Source organism: Mastigoproctus giganteus, chromosome 4, assembly GCF_048544385.1.
Source record: "Mastigoproctus giganteus isolate SK-2022 chromosome 4, ASM4854438v1, whole genome shotgun sequence".
Taxonomy (NCBI): domain Eukaryota; kingdom Metazoa; phylum Arthropoda; class Arachnida; order Uropygi; family Thelyphonidae; genus Mastigoproctus; species Mastigoproctus giganteus.
This window is the reverse complement of record NC_143578.1, coordinates 149,865,135-149,885,857: the sequence shown is the minus strand read 5'-3', so window position 1 is coordinate 149,885,857 and position 20,723 is coordinate 149,865,135. Positions and strand designations below refer to the sequence as shown.

The following is a 20,723-nucleotide window of genomic DNA, read 5'->3' as shown; positions in this document are numbered from 1 at the left end:
AAACTTTATTTGGATCTATCAGGGGTTCAAATGCTACATTCTTCATTCCAAGTGTTAATGATTTTCGTTGAGGCCAACTCCACTTTTCATAGTGCATATCCTTGGCACAACTATCGGGCTCGCAGAGAAAGCAACAATACTTAGTGTACCCCTTTTGTAGTCCTAATAAAATGATGATTAACTTTAAATCGCCACATATCTGCCACTCATGCTTCTGATAGTTACACCTAAGAGAATGTTCTTCATGTTTGCATATGTTTCTTTTTTGTGTACAGCATATGCAAGAGGTATTGAAGGCAGCATATTTCCATTGTGCTAAAGGCTAACCTCATAAGCATCTATAAATAGTTGCCATTCCTTGGGCACGTGCCTCATGTTCATTGCTGCCATTAGACTATCAACATCTTTACAAACAGTGAGTTCACCTTCTGTGTGAGAGAATTAGTTTTTATTTTGAGTACAAAATGTGGTCACTTTCACAAAATGATCTAGAACTGTTGTAGCCTCAAGGCCAAAAGCTTATTCTTCGGCAGTTCGAGATCCCTGATGAGGTCAAGCTCACTTTCTGTGATCTTATATGGTTCAGAAGGACAAAGGTTTGGACAAAATGGTGGATCCCTTAACAATTACGGCTGCTGTACTTCTTCATGTACATCACGTTGATGTTCATCAGCATCTTCATCTTCATCAGAGTGTACAGAAAAACGGTTGGTTGGTTCAGGAATAGGTAGTACTTCACCATGAGGCATGGGATGAATTGCTGATGGTATATTTGGGTATGTCACTGTCCACTTTTTCTTCATTGGCATCACTTTTCTAATAGGAGGCACTGCACAATCTGTGACGTGATTTGTTGGCTCCCTCCATATTATGGGCACTGCAAAAGCCATAAAACATCAATTTCGATTCACCCATGCATTGAGTCTGATGAACAAGTAGTGAAGCATATGTGTGGAGCCAGTTCTTGTCCTGGTCACCTACTTTACACCGAAAGTACAAGAAGTAGGCCTTTTTTATGGCTCAAGTTAAGGGACACTTTCTTGAAGATAAACTAACTTCTCCACATATGTAACAGAAGCCATCCAGACTATTCACACAAATTACGGGCATATTAATCTTACATGACACAAATACTGCACAAAAAGTAGGAATCTCACAGAGAATAACTGTTAACTGAGAAAAAATCACCCAGTACCTAACTGTATTCGAGGATTACTGCAACAGAGTTGAAGATGCAGTTGAAACAACAACAATTTATCATGTGATGCAGAGCGAGAGAACTGTGGCTGATCACATGATAAGAGCATGGTTGGTAGTGAAACTGCAGTGTTGCCATGCGTTTTGCCAAGGGTGAAGTAATTGATAATTTAGAGTAACTCTCTAATATGAGATTCCAACTGTAAGTCGAAAAAAAGAGTCAATCAACAAATTTTAATGTGATTTTCATGTTCAGCAGCATAAAGTTATTTTTTTGCATCCAGTTCCTTTCATGGCAAAGGAACTGGATGCAAAAAATAATTTTGTTATCATATACTTATATAATAAATATAAATTTTCTGTTTATACTCTGGGACGACCAAACGGTCAGAGGAGTTCACAAGATATACAGAATACATGAAACAGCACCGTATTCAGCAGTCACGGGCTTGAACCCCGGTCACTCAAGGCACGTGTACTTATGCACCCGCGCGCCTGACCACTAGATCACGTAGTTCTACGGTGGATGATGATGAGAGAGGTAGCAGTAGTAAAAGGCAAAGGAATGGGTTTTAATTTCAGAAAAGGAAATTATGATGCCTTAAGGTACTACATGGCCTCTATTAACTGGGTAGATATCGCACAGAGAATGAATAAATTGAACTGTGGTATGCTTTTAAAACATTAGTCACAGATGCCTTGAATGGGTATTTACCATTAAATTCAAGACGGGCTCTGAAGTTAGATGACACTGTAAGGACCAAATCATCAGCAAATGCAATACATTCAACCATGCCCAGATTCATAGGAAGGAACTCGTGGACCAGTGGAAGGGACTCAGGATGGACCCTGTGGGCAATCCTAGAAACAGGATTAGAGGTTTTTTGAAAAGGTGTAGACTGTTATGATTCTTTTATGTAGTTAGTTTTAGAGGCATGAGTAAAGGTTGCCAAGCAAGTGGGCATACCACAGATCTGATGATGAAATGCCACCAGAGATGGTCGAACACCCCACAGAAGTAAACAGTAACGGCTAAAAGGTGCATGTCTTCAGTTGTGGAGGCAGTAAGAATCAATTTGTTGATACTGTCTGTTTACTATGTCCTGGTTTAAAGTTCTTGTGTTGTCTTGAAGATACCAGGTTTCTGGCAGTGTAGTGAGCCAAAACTCAGATCAGAAGAAGATGTTCAAAAAGTTTCCTGAGGAAAGTGAGCAAAGCAATAGGGGTGATAGGATCTGAGCAGGTGAGATACCTTATCTGTGATCTTTAAGATGAACTTGATATTGGCCATCTTTCAAGGATCAGGAAAGATTCCTTTAGCGAGGCACTGGTTGTATTGAACTAGGAGCAGGTTGGGATGAATAAAAACAAGTTTTTTTAAGTATCTATATTTCCACCAGGTCTAGGCTGGGACACTTGTCATGCATCCCATCCAGGGCATCCTTATGGAATAATATGTCAAGTATGTTGGCAACTGATTGGGAAGTTTTTTTATTTATTTTTAATGAAAACCCCAAATACAAGAAGTATTAGAACCTATAGTACTTAGTACCGTGCTTGGATTGGAGATTGAGAAGATGAAAAAATATATTTGTTGACATTAGACTTGAACTTCTGTAGATTGTAATTTTTAGGCAATACATATGGAGGAAGGTTGTTCCAGAAAATGGCAGTTGAATGAATAAACGAGGAAGGTGAAAAGTTGGTTCTGTGAGTTTGAAGTTGGACAGTAAATGGATGGTGGCTGGTGGGCGCACGTGTTCGGACTGTTTTGAAAGAGAGAGCGGGAATTATAGAAGCTAATTCAGAAGAACAGTGCCCATGGAAGTATCTGTAGAAAAGGCATGCAGCAGAAACAGCACGTCTATGAGACAGCGAGTGGAGAGACTCTGTTAGAGATGAGTCATTAATTAACCTAACTGCCCGCTTCTGAATGGAATCTAGAAGTCTGAGAGAGGTTTTGGGGGACACTGCCGAGATGTGGGAACAATATTCCATGGTAGGTCGGATTTGCGATTTCTACAAAGTGAACAGCTGTTTGGAAGAAAAGTAACACCGAGAGCAAAAGAGAAAACCAAGTTTTTTAGATGCAGTGGAAGCAATATTTGTAATGTGCTTGTGACAAGGGAGATTAGAAGTCAGAATAATTCTCAAAAGAGATATATCATTTTGCCTAGAAATCGGAGTGTCACAGATTTCTAGGCAAAAAGATAAGCATATGAGCATAAGAATCCTTTTTGCAAAATATGAGACTGGACTGAGTTTTAGAAGGATTGAAATCAACTAAGTTATCTTTGCCCCACTGGAGAATTACCTCGAGATCGGCATTTAAGGAATTGGTAGTGAATATTCGAGAAGTAGGCCTCCGTAGCCAAGTGGTCAAGTGCGGGAGTGCAGCAGCACACGCTCTTTGAGTAGACCGGGGTTCAAGCCCCTGACTGCTGAATACGGTCGATCTACCAACCCGCACTGGGAGCGTGGGAGATTATGGTCCATTTCCCTCAGCATGAATTGTTGAGGAGGCTTCCATCCTGCAATGGGTTGATAATGGCTGCACTTTACCTTTTATTCGAGAATTCGAAGCTGATTGAGCAGGGCAAGGATTCTCAAAATGGAAAGTGGAATGCAATGTGCTATCATTGGCAAAACTATGTATAGGATTTCCAGTCAATGGAAGAAGGTGAATAATATACAAGAGGAAAAGAGTGGGGGAAAGAACTGAACCTTGGGGGGACACCAGTATTAGTGGAGAAGTTAGAAGACAGAGAGCCATCTACCACCACCCTCAGTGAGCGATCAGAGAGAAAACTGGATAACCAATTACTAAAAACAGTTGGCAAACCATAAGACGGAAGCTTGTTTAGAAGACCTTTATGCCAAACACGATCGAAAGCCTTTGAGATGTCAAGAGCAACTGCTTGTGTTTCACAGAACTTTTCCATTGAATTTGTCCATAAATGGGTAACATAATCCAGAATATCAATAGTGGATCGACACTGACAGAATCCATACTGACGATCGTTGATCAGACATAAGGTTTCTAGGTAGTCTAAGAGTTGGCGGTTAATTGATTTCTCCATTACTTTAGAAAGAGTAGAAGTAATTGCAATGAGACGATAATTGGATGGGAGTGATTTATCACCCTTTTTAGGAACTGGCTGGATATGAGCAAATTTCCAAGCAGAAGCAAAAACACCTTTGGAATAAGAAAGTGAAAAAAGGCAGCAAAGAAAAGGAGGGAGTAAGTTCAGGAGCACAGGTTTTGAGAACAAGAGGAGAAATACCATCAGGAACTGGAGCTTTCTTAGCATCAAGATTCGTCAAAATCCTTCTGACCTCCTTTTGACTGAACACCACAGGAGGCATTGAATGGAGCGTGTTGGGAATGGTGGAAGGTGTTTTATCAAGATCATTAATATATGAGCTGGAAAATAAATGGGATGCTAGCAGGTCAGCTTTATCCTTGGCTGAAGTGACAACAGAACCACCTGGTTTTTCAAAGGTGGGAGCAGAGATGGGCAAAAGTTGCAGCCAATAGCTTTGGCATGAGATCAGAATGCTCGGCTACCATTAGGGCAAGAAGCAAGTTTTCTACTCTTAGCCTGTTCAAAATCTAGTTTGGACTGATTAATAACTGCTTTACAATTGTTGTGAACTTTAAAGAATTGGAAACAAGCCAATTACGATATGCAACATTCTTCTCTTGAACAGCTTAGCACATTTATTGGAAAACCAAGATTTAGATAAAGGACGAGATTTTAAAGTGGAGTGTGGAATAAAGGATTCCATTCCTACATGAATAATTTCACTGATACGATCTGAGCAAACTTTGACATCAGAAGTTTTGAAACAGTAATCCGACCAAGGAAAAGAAGAAAAAAATCTCACAGGTCATCCCATATGATACTCTTGTAATGTCAAACAACACAAGGTTGGGAATAGCCATGTGATGATGGCACCATTCGAGAAGAGACAATCACCAAATTGTGATCTGAGGTGCCTAATGGTCTACTCACTTCAACCGTGTACTTAGAAGGGTTGTTTGTGAGAAAAAGATCAAGCATGTTGGCTGTATGATTACATTTTCCAGTATTCTTGTAGGTAAATGAACAATCAGTGCAAGGTCATTAGTAATTGCAAAAGCCTCAGCATCTCGACCAGCTGGGTCGCTGTGATTAGAAAACAGAAGGCTGGTGTTGTGAACATTAAAATCACCAAGGAAAATTACCTAACTGTTAGGAAAGTTGGACTGGAGAAAGTCAAGTTGCAAAGAGAGGAAGTCAAAGAGTTCCAAGTGATTGGTGGAGTTGGGAGAATGGTAGAGACAACAGATGAATTTGACACAATGAAGTAGAGAGATTTTAAGATCAAAGAGAGGAGATTCCAAATTGCCAAGTCTCTGACAGGGAATATCAGAACGGACATATGCACAAGTACCACCTTTGAGGCGAAAGGAATAATACAGCGAATAATTTGGACAACTGAGATGAGCAGTAGTTGAATCAACCCATAACTGAGATTCAGTCCGAAAAGGTACATGTGGTTTGGCAGACTGCAATTGGAAATGGACATCGTTGAGATTAGAATTGAGACCACGTATATTTGTGAAATGAACTAGGAAGTGTTTGAGAGGTTTAGATCTTTTCGCAGATAAGCTTACTCTATGAGCTTGACAATTCATGGTTTATTCAATAGTAAGAAAAAGTGAGGGAAAACATGCTGTATGAAGTAATGAAATTTTTGGATATGGTGTACACATGGTAAGAATATATCCAGATCCTTGACATAACGTGGCCTCGACAATGTCCCCCCGCATACACACTACTCAGACTCCCCCCAGTTGTCGCTATCTGGCAGAGTAGAGGTAGCAAGATTATACACTAGCTGATCTGGAAGCCTCGTAAAGAGTTATCAATAGGTTCGGTCCAGTGTACTAGCTAGCGGCCAGCCTGTGAACACCATTTTATTTAGAGCTGTACCCTCGAAATATAAAGAAGATGATCTTGCCATGATGTTCATCATAACCTCAAAAGTCATCAGCCATACTGCATGTTGGAAGAGATGGGAAGGGTTGACCAGAACTTAGTTCTGGAGACTAAACATGGGTTACACCACTTCAAGCCTCCAATTAGCAAAGTGGTAGTATTTCACCAGTTGATGTGTCATCTACCACCTAGTTTTGTACACAGAGGGGCGGTATTCCTCCATGTGGTGTGGGTGCCACACCTCGACACTCACTTATGTTGGTTCACACCTGGGTGGTCACCCACAGTGTGCTTGTGCATGGAGGTTATACCCTGGATTACTAACAGTCCCACCATTGTGAAGGTGAAAGCAGAGGATTTGGCTGTCACAGACTGACCGGACTTTGCCGAAATTGGGTCCACTTGACTTGAATGTCACCTGAATATCAGTTCCATCAGCATTTTAGACTCCTAGGTAGCAAGTACAGCTTGTCTGGCATATCTGAGAGAATGTCTGTGACAACCTCAAGTGATGGTCATTGTGCCATTAGAAGCGACAGTGCTGTTCAGAACTTCCACTCTGGGGAGTTTTCCAGTCAGATATGTTGGACAAGTCCCCTGCCGTCAGCATTCTCAGTCAGTCAGGAACAAATGAACACCACGAGTCTTGTTTCCTGACTTTATCTTTTCAGTTATTGATTGCAGCTGGTGGGTTGGTTAATTACACACTAGAAAGATTTTTGTTGATTTATAGAGATGTCTGTTTACTACAGCAGCATATTAGAAAGTGATAAGAGAGAGCAATACCCTTGAGCTGATTATCAGCAGTGATTCTTCATGCATTAATAACATGCATATAAAAGCACCACTAGGTAGGTGGGAGTGATCACAGTGAATTGATGTTGGATTTACTTAAGATGTAACTATCATGGAGTGTAAAGGGAAGGGTTTTGTTTCATAAAGGAGACTACAATGGTCTCAGACAGTTTTAAATTCTATATAGTGGGGCAAAATAATGATGTTACCAACAACAAATTCTAAACGGCAAGCATTCAGAGAAATAATCAGAAGCTGCTAGGCTTTTCATACCAACTAAGAAATGCTGTTCAAGGTTTAGGCCTAGTAGTAGTGTCAAATTAGGCCACTCATCACCCTTATTTATTTTATTTCATCCATCCATACTCTCCAAGAATTTATCTACTACTTTGAATTTATTCACACCATACACTTCCACAACAACAGATGGAAGCCTGTTGGAAGTTTGCAGATAATAAAAATGTTGGCAGGATTGTTAATGAAGGTATGCTGCTTCTACAAGATCTTGAAAAAATTTAAGTAGATGGGACGATAAATGGCAATTGAAGTTTAACATTGACAAATTTAATGTTACTGCATATGGGTAGCAGCAGTCCTTGAATAGCAGGAAAATGAGATGATCATACTATTGTATAAGGCAATAGTCAGGCCACATCTTGAGTACTGCATACAGGTCTGGCCTCATTGTAGGAAGGATGTAGAGCTGTTGGAATGGGTACAGAGAAGAGCAACTTGGTGAGGGAAACAAAAGGGTGCTCTTACCAAGATAGGACTCAGTTCTCTAGATGCTGAACTGAAGGTTTTCTGATTGAGGTGTTGAAGGATTTGAATGGATTCAGCATTTTCAGTTTTGATAGAATTTTTCCTTTTGCTTGGACTATACAAATGGGGGTATATAAATTCAAACTCAGGAATGATTGTTGCAGAATAGAAGTGCAGAAGGTTTCCTTCAGTGAACAGGTAGTTGAATGTTCCATCTGTTGTTGTGGAGTGGATAATTTTAATAAATTCAAGGAAGGACTGGAGAAACTATTGGATGGGTGGGGTGGTTAGATCAAATGGGGTTTTTTTTGGTTGATGCTGTATAAGTTTGCTACCTTTTATTATGTTCCCCTACTGATACTGTATACATGTGTACTGTTTATTTATTTTGAAATAAATTGTATGAATTGGGTGCTATTGCAATTAATAAAATAATTTGGAGAAACTGTCAAGATATCTGCTGTTAACTCCTCACATGATTTATAGGTCTTGTCACATCAAATATTGCACAGTTTATTTGAATTGTCAGAGAAACAGAAAATAGTACTTCTGTAACTGGCCATTAGTTTCTAAACATTCTAGTTTCCATTTCTCTGACAATTCAAATAAACTATGTTGCCTTAGACATAAGTGGAATCATTTTATTTATTTCACTAACATTGAATACACACAGTTTTTATTCTAAATAAATAAATATAACATATGGTTATGTGTAGTTTTCTTTCCTAATTAATTTAATTTCTTTTTTTTTTTTTTTTTTTTCATAAAACATTAGTGTTTGTAACCAGCCTTCATTCAATTTATTTTATTAGACTTGACTTTAATTAATTACTGCATAATTAATTAAAAATAACATAGCATATGTGTCAGTTTTATTAAGTTTTAAAGGATTTTAAAATGTTGCCTGCATGATTGGGTTATTGGAATGTTTTCTGTAAAGTTTTCTTTCCAGTTTGTTTCAATATACTTTTTCATTTTTTGCCTTTAAAATTTACATGGAGCACAGTGTTGTTTAATCCCTTATTAGAATTAGTTAATTCTCAGACATTCCTTCTAATAAGTTAATTTCCACGCCTTTCTTCTAATAAGTTAATTCCCACGCCTTTCTCCCAAGATATAAATTGTCCTTTATATAAAACTTTATCCCCATATTGAGTGTTGTGTACAAGCTTTTGAGGGATCAGATGGAAATGATGCAGAAAAAACCAACAAAGTGCATAACACCATTATTAGCATAACAGAACCTCTCTTTTTTGTGGACTGAAAATTCTTGAGACCAGATGTCCACATGAGAATCTGTTAAAGGTATCTTAAATCTCTGACAAGTTTTAGTGAACTGAAAAATGGGAATATCTTTTCAAAAAGTAGGAGACACTTGGCTGTGGACTAGATTTGAGAATACTTTTTCAGCTTAGAGTATAAATAACTTATGACCTAATCCTGTAAAACTCATGAACTTGGGTAAATTAAAAAAAAAAAAAGTTAATGATGAATTTATTAATACTAATTTTATACTTAATACTAAGCAATATTCTGCAACTTCTTTCACTTTATAGAGGAATGAAACAGTTTTTAGCATTGATGTAATGGTTGGTTATGTTTATTTAAAGAGATTTCAAAAGATGTGTTCTTGTGGTAGGTCTTACGTTTTAGAAGATAAAGTTCGTTGATGTATGCCAAACATGGTATGCTTATTATAAAATTAGTCACATTCCTTTATAGTTTGTTTTTGGAGCTGTGCATAAAAGATAATGACCATTGCTTTCCACAGCCTTAATGTCTTGGCATCTTGGGAAAATCAATTAAATTTTTTAGTGAACAAAAGAATGGCATCTACTTTCAATCAAAAATTCCTATGTCAAATTATGGTATTTTTCCTCATCAGTATAAGGTCCCAACTGAAACTCCCATTGAATACTTTTGGAATCATTTGGAGAAAACAATTTATTATTGAAGCAGCAACCAAAATATCACTCACAAATTTTCCTTCAATTCTTTATAAGAAAAAAATGGATTAGAATATTAAAAATACCTTCAGGCAACTTGCAAACTCTAGTTCTGTTAGGATTGAGTATAAACAAGTAGTTACTTTCACAGAAGTGTAATTTAAAATATCTTAATACTGCAAAATTATTTTTATTACTCTCCCCAATGCATAAAAATTGCGGCCCTGGGTGCCAAGCGTTTCCGTGGCTGAGTGATTATTGTGCATATATTGAGCATTTTTCTTCGCAGTGACTGAGTTTTCCTTTGTTTTCTTTTGCACTTATTAAAATTTTCTGTTAAGTAGCTCTAATTTCTTATAAGAAATAAGAAGAGAGCCCAGAAGAAGGAAAGCACTTTTTTCTTTAATTAGATAGACTTACTAACCATACTAACTCTATGCTTGGCCACACTCTAAGTGGCACTGCTCCTGCCTCCCCTTGGTGGGGCCGGTGACCTGGGTGGTAAGGAGAAACCCCCAGGGCAAAAAGGAGCCATTATGGATTAAAATAATTATTCACTGTTAGAGCCTTTGAGCTCCAGAACAGACACATACATTAACCATGACTCCAATCACGACTTAGGAAATGATCAACCAAAGAGACAGAAGACTAATCAGATGGAGCAACCCTGCCAATCATTTTTAATTTTACACTCCCTCACTACTCAGCCAATGAGCAAACTGTCTCTCTTTGTAATACAAAAACATCTGGAAGGTATTGCAGGATCTCCTAAGACTGTCAAGAAATTGCAATCGGGAGACCTGCTAGTGGAAATTACAAACCACAGGCATTCGGAGAAACTTCTACAGTTAACAAACTTTGCTGGCATTCCAGTAAAAATATCTCCTCACGCAACCCGAAATTCATCTAAGGGTGTCATATCCAGTAGGACCTGTTAAATGTCACAGAGGAAGAAATAACCCAAGAGCTGCAGGGACAAAATGTAATTCAAGCCAGACATATAATGACTAAAAAAGATAATCAACTTATGCCTACCAGAAACATTATTCTCACGTTCAATGCACCCAACTTACCCTCCTCTGTAAAAGCAGGTTATTTACTTTGCTGTATCCACCCATACATTCCCAATCCTTTAAGATGTTTTAAATGTTAAAATTATGGCCACTCACAAACTGTATGCAGAGGAGTTCCTGACTGCCCCAATTGTGGTTCCTTGGATCACATACAAAGTGACTGTACGACTACAAAAACGACCTGTTCAAATTGCAAAGGTGATCATCCCGCCTATTCCAGAACTTGTGAAAAATGGAAAACTGAGAAAAAAATAGTAAAATACAAAGTTGAGAACAAAGTCAGTTACTAAGAAGCGAGAAGACTAGTTGCATCTACTATGAACAAAAATATTTCCTATGCTAATGCAGTTAAAAAATACCAAACAGTCTCTACTCAAACTGATATCACAATTGCTACTAATAATTCAATTTCTGATTGGCTAGAACTGTCCTCTCTGAGGAACAACCAAATGTATGTAAACAACAACCCAAACTCTCAGACCAAGAAAATAATACTCCTCTAACAATACTAAAAAAAGACAAACAAAAATTGGTACGTCATAAGCTAGTCCCTTCAAAAAGCAGTCAGATACAGCTCCAACAATTAAACACAAATAATGGCCTTCATTGTACAATGGAACTGCAGAGGCTTTCTTTGCAACACAGATGATATACATGATTTAATTAACCGGTATTCTCCAGTTGCTCTTTGTCTTCAAGAAACTTACTTAACCTCGCAAATTTCTCCTTTGATAAAGAACCTTTATTACCTTTATCGAAGAGATTGCAATACAGCAAATGCTGCCCATGGTGGTGTAGCAATCCTAATAAATTCAAAGATCCTAACTAAGCATATCCCACTTCAAACTGAAATAGAAGCTGTTGCTGTTCGCATAACTCTCCATATTGCAATAACACTAGTCTCAATCTACTTACAGCCAAACCATACTTATTGTTTAAAAGAATTCGAAGACCTCTTCATTTAGATACCTCCACCTCTCTGTATATTAGGGAACTTTAATGGGAACAACCCCTTATGGGGCACTTTTAAATTAGATACACGGGGTCGACTCATTGAAAGCCTTTTAGATGCACTAAACCTTGCCATACTGAATACTGGCATGCACACACACATTTAGCTCCCAACTGGACATACTTCAGTGATAGATCTCTCCATTTGTTTTCTAGTACTGGTCCTGTCCATAGAGTGGTTTGTTATAAAAGACCCTATGGGCAGTGATCACTTCCCAATGGTATGCAAGTTATTGATAGCACAGGCTCCTTTAACTAAACCTGCAGGAAATGGAAATTTGCCCGAGCAAACTGGGCAAAATTTCAGTCATCAGTCTCTTTCGATGAGGAAAAAATTTGTCTCCAGCCTATTGATGATGTGACAAATTACATCACATTGCATCTCCTAAATGTTGCCAAAGACAAAATACCATTATCAAATCCCCTGGGCCAAAAGCATTATAACTACTGGTGGAATGAGGAATGCACAAAAGCAAAAAAAAAGCAAAAAATAAAGCCTAGAATTTGTTTCGGCAATATCCAATCACAGCCAATCTGATAAATTACAAGAAATTAAAGGCAAAAGCACGTTTCATACAAAGACAAGCCAAAAAAGAATCCTGGACCCGATTTGCATCAACAATTAACAGAAACACTGACAGCAAATTAATTTGGAAAACAATTAGACAGCTTTCTGGTAAGGTTCCAACTATACCTTCTCCAGTCCTCTCCTGAAATGGGTGAGATTTATCTAGTCTCTCAGATATAGCTAATGCTTTGGGCAATACTTTTGCAGAAATCTCAGCAACATCAGCTTATACTACATCTTTCCAGCAAATTAAAAACAGTAGAGAACAGTATTCTATTAACTTCCAAACTGCCCTCATTCTACCATATAACAAACCTCTACATTATTCTGAACTTTTACATGCCATTAAAACAGCTCATAATGGTGCCGCCAGAACAGATGGGATCTATTATGTCATGCTGCAACATCTTGATGACAAAGCTTTGTGCCTCCTCCTGGTCTTTTACAACCGTATTTTTTTAGAAAATGTTTATCCAGCTTCTTGGTACCACTCTATTGTTTTGGCATTCCTGAAGCCTGGAAAAGATCCATCCAGCCCCCATAGCTATAGACGAATATCTCTGTCAAGCTGCCTCAGCAAAATCCTTAAAAAAATTGTCCACAGTTGACTCATCTGGATCATTGAGTCACAACATCTAATGAGCAATTGTCAACATGGCTTTTGACAAAACAGGTCATGCTTGTACTTCATGATCAAGGCTGAATTTTCCATTCACAATGCCTTCGTGAAACACGAACATCTACTAATGGTTTCTATAGATATAGAGAAGGCTTTTGACACCACCTGGCGGCATGCATACTTAATGACCTTTATTCTCTCAAAGAGTTGTCTCCGTAGCCAAGTGGTCAGGAGCAGGAGTGCAGTAGCACACGCTCTTTGAGTAGACCAGGGTTCAAGCCCCTGACTGCTGAATATGGTCGATCTGCCAACCCGCACTGGACTAGCGTGGCAGATTATGGTCCATTTCCCTCAGCATGAATTGTTGAGGAGGCTTCCATCCTGCAGTGGGTTGATAATGGCTGCACTTTACCTTTACCTTTATTCTCTCGGTCTACTGGGCAACCTTCCCATATTTGTTCAAACCTTTCTACACACTAGATCGTTTCAAGTAAGATATCAAAATCACCTCTCTGCAACTTTCATTCAGGAAGAAGGTATTCCACAGGGATCAGTGCTGAGATCACTCTTTTTGCTCTTAGAATAGATTCCATTACTAAACAGCTTCCAAACACAGTTTAGTAATGCAAGTGTTTTGTGCTGGTTTGATCCAGTTTAGCCCAGTGCCTTGAGGATTGCACTTGGGCTTTCAGAACATCGCCAGCACATAGCCTTTACATTGACGCTCATGAGCCCCATTAACTCTACGTAGGAAAGCACTGCTACTGAAGTATGCTGTCAAAATACAAAGGTGTGCTTTGCATCCAATTCTGTCATACCTATTCAATCCATCATTAGAAAACCTCTACAGAAATAAGCCTATTATAGTATAACTAGCTGGTCTTCGCCTTCTTGAACTGATGCAGATTTGGAATATTTTCATTCATTCTGTACAACAGGCAGTAACGTGTGCTCAACCACCATGGACTTTTCCTCCTGTACCAACCTGTGACACTTACCTCTGCCAGTGGGGAAAAATATTCTTCAAGCATCAAATGTGAAACAACTTCATGCAGTTCACACTCACAGATATTTTGATTTTTCTCCAATTTATACAGATGGCTCTAAATCTAACTCAAACACTGGAGCAGCAGTAGCAGTAGTGTTCCTAAATACCACTATTTCAGCATCCCTTCCACCTGAATACAGTATCTTCTCAGCAGAATTATATGCAATTAAACTATCCATAGAAAATCTCTGTTCTGACTGCTCATTAAAATTTGTTATTTACACTGATTCCCTCAGCTCAATTATGGCATTATGTAACTCCTCAGATAAAGCTCACCCTGTTCTAAATGAAATTAGAAGATTATTACTGCAGATTGAATAGCGCCACCAACTTATCACCTTCTGCTGTATTCCGGCACATTCCAGAATTTCTGGTAATGAACTGGCTGATAAAATTGCAAAAAATCCAACTACCTTAGATTTAACCAATATCACTGTTCCAGTATCAGACTATCCACAAATCATTCATGGCGCATGCCTAACAGAATGGACAGCACTCTGGCACTCTCAAACAAATAATAATTTTTTAAAATTTAAACAGGATCCTAAAATTTGGCATTCCAGTGTCCGTAGACGAGAAGTATTCCTTTCTAGAGCAAGAATAGGCCATACACATTTGACTCACCTTCATTTACACACAGGAGATGATCCATCCACCACAGCATCCACATTGTTCAATCAATTTGACTGTTAAACACATTCTCATTGAATGCCCATACTATAAACAAGACAGAAATACAACCCTGCTATCATTGGTTAACCTTCGAAAACCAATAACTGTAGAGAATGTCATTGTGACAATGCAAATATTCCTGAATTTTTTAACTTTCTGAAGAAAATTGGAGTTTTTAGTCATTTCTGATTTCAGCCTTTCCTGACGTTACAAGAATTACTCATAGATTATTACAATAAATGAATAGGTGCATTATAGCCAAAGCAGTTTATGCACCAGCAAACCCCCACAACAAAAAGCATAAAAATTGCCTCCATGCTTTTCTGTTAGATTAGATTTTTAACTAACATTATATGTTTCAGCATTTATGATTAATTTTCAGTTAAAATGCCTATTGCATTCCTTAAGTTTAGTTAACTTTGAATTTTTTTTTATTATACTTACATTTTTATATTTGTTACACTTTAGCTGAAAAAACACCTGTAATTTTGTTGGATAAGAGAGATATCACTGGAGATAGTGGGAAATCTCTTGCGATCGAAGTTCCATATTCAAGTAGGTTTTCACATAGTTCACTACCCATTTTGGTTTATTCAGTATCTATTTTTAGTTTACTAGTTTATTTAGGAAAACTCTTATTATCAGTATTATTACTATTACAAGTGATTGTTATGAATATATATGTATTTCATTATTTTCAAAAATATTTGTATGCTTGTAGAAAGTACTTATGTAATTTATATTCCATATATGCCAATATAATAATTACTTTCCTTATAAAATTTTGTATAGCATAGATTTTCAATTATTTAAGCATTCTCTACAAATATCGGATACCTATCAAAGGCTTTATTGTAATATTTTACCCTTGGTTCATTATGGTTAGACAGGTATATTGATGTCTGTTTTGGTTTATAAAGTTCCACCACAATTCTGTAAACCATTTTTATTACACTATTATAAATTTCAAACTTTCTGGCCTAATACTTTAATAATTGATTTTTTATGTATAAGTACTATCCTCTCAAAAATCCACATTAACAAAACTTTCCAGTTTCAGAAAATTTGTGTAATAGGTCGCCCTTTTTTTTTTTTTTTTTTCTCACTCTGATCCTCTTTCACTGCATATGTTGATGTAATTCATTAATTAAAATACAGATATTCAGTAATACATTTTAAATTTAAGACATTTATTTCTTCATATTCTTTATATTCTGTGACTGGTGAGCTCTGGACACTTTCATTCTCTTGAAAAGTTATTTGCTTACCTATTAATTTCAGATGCCTTTGGTTAAGATCGTGTTTAGTACAACACTTCTCTCTCTCTCTCTCTCTCTCTCTTCTTTAAAAGTTTTCACGGATTGTGCAAAGCTCATGAGTTAGAATTTTTTTCAGCCTGGTCTGTGCTTGTTAACACTGGAGAGACTGCTTTTACAGGGATGGGATACACTTAAATAGAAAGGTTGCAAGATTGTTTGCTGATGCTATTGAGGCAGCATTAGGTGACTCGGAAAACTGCTAGCTTGGGGGGGGGGGAATTCACAGACTAAAAGGTTAAAAGTAGCTGCAGGCAGAGGTGAAGGTGATTCTTGCACTACTACTATCAGAATGAGCAGTGGCCTGTAGCAAGGGGTGCTGGGGGTTTCAGGGACTGATGGCAGTCATCATGAAAAAAATAAATACATGGACAGTGTTAGAGTAACCAAGAATAAGAATAGATGCATGTATACTTGCATGTACACCAATGATAGAAATATAGTAAATAAATTGTGATCAATTTGAAGTGCTGGTCAAGACATCAAAGGCAGATATTGTTGGGATATCAGAAACATTGTGTCACACAGATATTAAGAATGTAGAATTGGAATTTGGGGAATACAGTGTGTACAGAAAGGAAATACAGGATAGGAAGGAAGGAGGTGTTATGCTGTTGATTAAGAAAAACATAAAATCTAAGGAAGTGCATCCAGTTAACATAGATGGACAGTGCAATGTTGAGTCAGTTTGGTGTGACATAAACACTGGGAAAGAATATAAGAATAGGAGTGTGTTATAGGCCTAATGACTCTAATGATTACAACGAACAATTGTACAGAGAAATAGAGTGGGATATTAAATCAGAATGTCTTATAATGGGGGATTTTAACTTCCCAGATATTGACTGGAACTTGTGGGTTGGTCACTCGCACAGTAGCAAGCCTTTTATGGATTTATTTTATGATTGTTTTCTGCAGCAGCATGTTCAAGAGGCAACCAAAGAGGGTAATACTCTTGATCTGGTTATCAGCAGTGATTATTTGGGTATTAAGAATTTTCAGATAAAGGAACCACTAGGTGACAATGATCACAATGTACTGATGTGGGATTTACTTAAAGATATAATTACCATCAGGGGTAAAGGGAAGGGTTTTTGCTTCCCTAAAAGTGACTCCCTCATCAGTACATCATGTTTATCAAACAGTTTTTAAATTCTGTACAGTGGGACCAACTGATGATGTTACCAACAGCAAATTGTAAGTGGGAAGCATTCAAGGAATTAATCATGGAAACAACTAGACTTTTCATACCGATTAAGAAATACTGTTCAAGGTTTAGGCCTAAATGGTTGTCAAATAAACTAATGAGACTCGTGGCAGAGAAGAAAAATGCATGGGATGCATATAAATTATCAGGCCATACAGAAGCCTATGGCAGAAAAGTCACAAAGGAGATTTGGAAAGCAAAAGCAGATTATGAGAAATCTTTGGCAAAGGAGGCTAAGAAAAACAGCAAGTATTTCTTTACTTATATAAACTCTAAAAGGAACAGGATGAATCTGATTGGTCCACTTGATATCAATGGTTCGACTGTTGATGATCCTGTTCAGATAGCAAACAAACTGAATGAGTATTTTGTATCTGCATTCACACATGAGGAGTTATTAAGGTTTGAAAATTCCAGAAGGTTATGAAATTGTAGCAGGGTGCTTAATGATGTTGTAATAACTGAGTGGAGGAGAAATTTTTGAAGTTAAACATAAGAAAGGCACCTGGGGTGGATGGGATCTATCCAGTTATATTAAAGGAGGCAGCAAAGGAAGTAAGCAAACCCTTAGCCATAATTTTAAAAGCATCCTTGGGCTCAGGGGAGGTCCCCACGGAATGGAGGTGTGCAAATGTATCTCCAATTCACAAAAGGGGATCGAAGGGTGACACGAGTAATTACAGTCCAGTTAGTTTAACTTCTGTTCTGTGTAAAATAATGGAGTCACTGGTTAAAGATTCATTGCAGGATCATCTAGACAACATTGCAGCAATAATACAGACAGGCATGGGTTTGTTAAGGGAAAGTCTTGTCTGACAAATTTGATTGGATACCATGATGTGGTTACAAAGGAACTGGATGCAAAAAATAATTTTGATATTAATACTTGGATTTCAGGAATGCTTTGGACACTTTTGCACATTGAAGACTACTTAAGTAAGACTAAATTCAAATGGGCATAATATTTTTTAAGAGTTATAATTATCTATATAATTAAAATTGGTGTAAATTGGTGTAAAAACACCATAGAGAAACTCTTGAAGGAAAAACTGTGATAGTAGTGTAAAGGGAATCATTTCAACTGTATCTCATATTGTGCTTCATCCTTCACAACAAGTATTAGCATTAGCATTAGTAGAGGCATTTGATGCAAGAAAGCAAGCTTATGCAGCATCAGCAAAAAAAAAAAAAAAAAAAACACTTACACTTCACCCCCTGTTCGTTCGAAATACCTGTCCAGCTGAGCCTTAAACTTATTTAGGCTATCAACTTCCACGACAAGGGATGGAAGTCTGTTCCACCAACCAACTACCCACTGGCTAAAGGCAATTTCCGCACGTCTGTCCTACATCTGTCTTTCCTCAATTTGAATTTATGCCCTCTCAGATGATTATTCTGAGCAAGAGGAAGAATCCCATCAGCATTGAGATGCTCAAACCATTCAAAGCTTTATACACCTCTATCAGATCACCTCGCTGGTGCCTAGTCTCCAGACACTGTAATTTGCAAAACTTAAGCCTTTCTTCGTAAGAGCACCCCTTTGTTCCATTCACTAATCTTGTTGCCCTTCTCTGTACTCGTTCCAGCAGCTCTACATCCTTCTTGAAATGAGGCCACCAGACCTGTATACAGTACTCTAGGTGTGGCCTGACCATTGCCTTATACAAGGGAATAATCACCTCCTTATCCCTGCTAGAAAAATTCCTATATATCATTGACAATACACCATGAGCTACTCTTGCAGCCCATCTGCACTGCTCAGAGACTTACCATGTATTGCACTACCTCGAATAAGTAACACTTCACTAATAGAGAAGACTATTGTTATTTCTTCTTGGTGGGCACCACCACCACCCAGACAGCACCAATTTAAAGCTTGTTTGTATATGTGTGGGATAATAACTCTACTATCCACTTGTCCCTATTAGACTTAGAAAAGCAAAAAGTAGAGGGAAAGTTATAGTAGGAGTGGAAGAAGAAAAGAAACAGTGTAGAAGAATGACAGTAACTCCTTCAACTCATACCTTTCAAAAAATTATAAAATCCTCGAATAGGCAACACTTCCCCAGTATAGAAAACTGTTGTTACCTATTCTTGTAAACTCCGTGAATATCAGGCTCCCCCTGGTGACCGTTTCAAAGCTTGTTGTCTCTCATTGGTGAGTGGATAGGCACCTGGTATAGCAAACATAACAACCCAGTTGTGAAGATAATCCCACAATATGAGATGCCAAAAGGTGTATGTGATAATGGTTAAATAAGACTAAATGCAACTGTGCATAATATTTTTAAGAGTTATCATTGTCTATATAATATCGGTGTAAAAACACCATAGAAAAATTACCATGTATTGCACTACTGAATAAGTAATGCTTCACTAATAGAGAAGACTATTGTTAATTAAATATTATCACGTACACCTTTTGGCATCTATAATTTTGTGGGATTATCTTCACAACTGGGTTGTCTATACCAGGGTGCCTGCCCACCCACCAATGAAAGGTCAACAAGCCTTGAAACAGTGCCGTCTGGGTGTGGTGGTGTCCAACAAGAATAAGTAAAAATAGTCTTCTCTATATCTGCTACAATGGATAAAAAGGTGGTTGAGTGGGAGAAGAGAGAGAGGTAATCAATGGACGCTGCTCTTCGTGGACTAATGTTATTTGTGGAGTCCCACAGGGTTCAGTGTGGGGCCCACTGTTGTTTTGTATATTTATCAATGGTATTGATGAAGGTATATCAGACTTAGTGTTGAAGTTTGCAAATGATACCAAGGTTGGCAGGGTTGTTAATGACAGTAATGGCAGTGTGCTATTGCAACAGGATCTAGAAAATTTGGGTAGATGGGCTAAGAAGTTTAACATTGACAAATGCAAAGTACTGCATATGGGTAGAAAAGTAACCCCAGAGGAATGTACCAACTGTGTGGTACTACGCTTAGGGTGGTAGAAAATGAAAAAGACCTGGGAGTAATTGTGCAGTCAGATATAAAATTTTCTGAGCAATGCAGACAGGCTACCAGAGCAGGTCATGGAATTTTGTCAATGATATACAGGAATTTTGCTAGCAGGGAAAGGAGGTGATTATCCTTTTGTATTAAGCTATGGTCAGGCCATGCCTTGAGTACTGCATACAGGTCTGGAGGCCTCATTTTAGATTTGCTTGAGCATGTACAGAGAAGGGCAACAAGATTGGTGAGGGGAAATGAAGGTTCCTCTTAACAAAAGAGCTTTAGCATTAACATTAGTAGAGGCATTTGATGCAAGAAAGCAAGCTTATGCAGCATCAGCCAAAAAAAAAAAAAAACCACTTCCACTTCACCCCTCTGTTCGTTCAAAATACCTGTCCAGCTGAGCCTTAAACTTATTTAGGCTATCAACTTCCACGACAAGGGATGGAAGTCTGTTCCACCAACCAACCACCCGCTGGCTAAAGGCAAATTTCTGCACGTCTATCCTACATCTGTCTTTCCTCAATTTGAATTTATGCCCTCTCAGGTGATTATTCTGAGCGAGAGGAAGAATC

The 20,723-nt window shown here is 37.9% G+C and overlaps 1 protein-coding gene across 1 annotated transcript in view; it reads left to right on the top strand.

Moving 5' to 3' along the window:
- The window catches only part of LOC150087120 (twitchin-like), a 3,511,780-nt gene that overhangs the window by 976,699 nt on the left and 2,514,358 nt on the right, over window positions 1–20,723 (top strand). Inside the window, 1 exon segment of the mRNA XM_090372971.1 lies at window positions 15,145–15,231. Within this exon segment, the coding sequence (XP_090229097.1) occupies window positions 15,145–15,231 (87 nt within the window).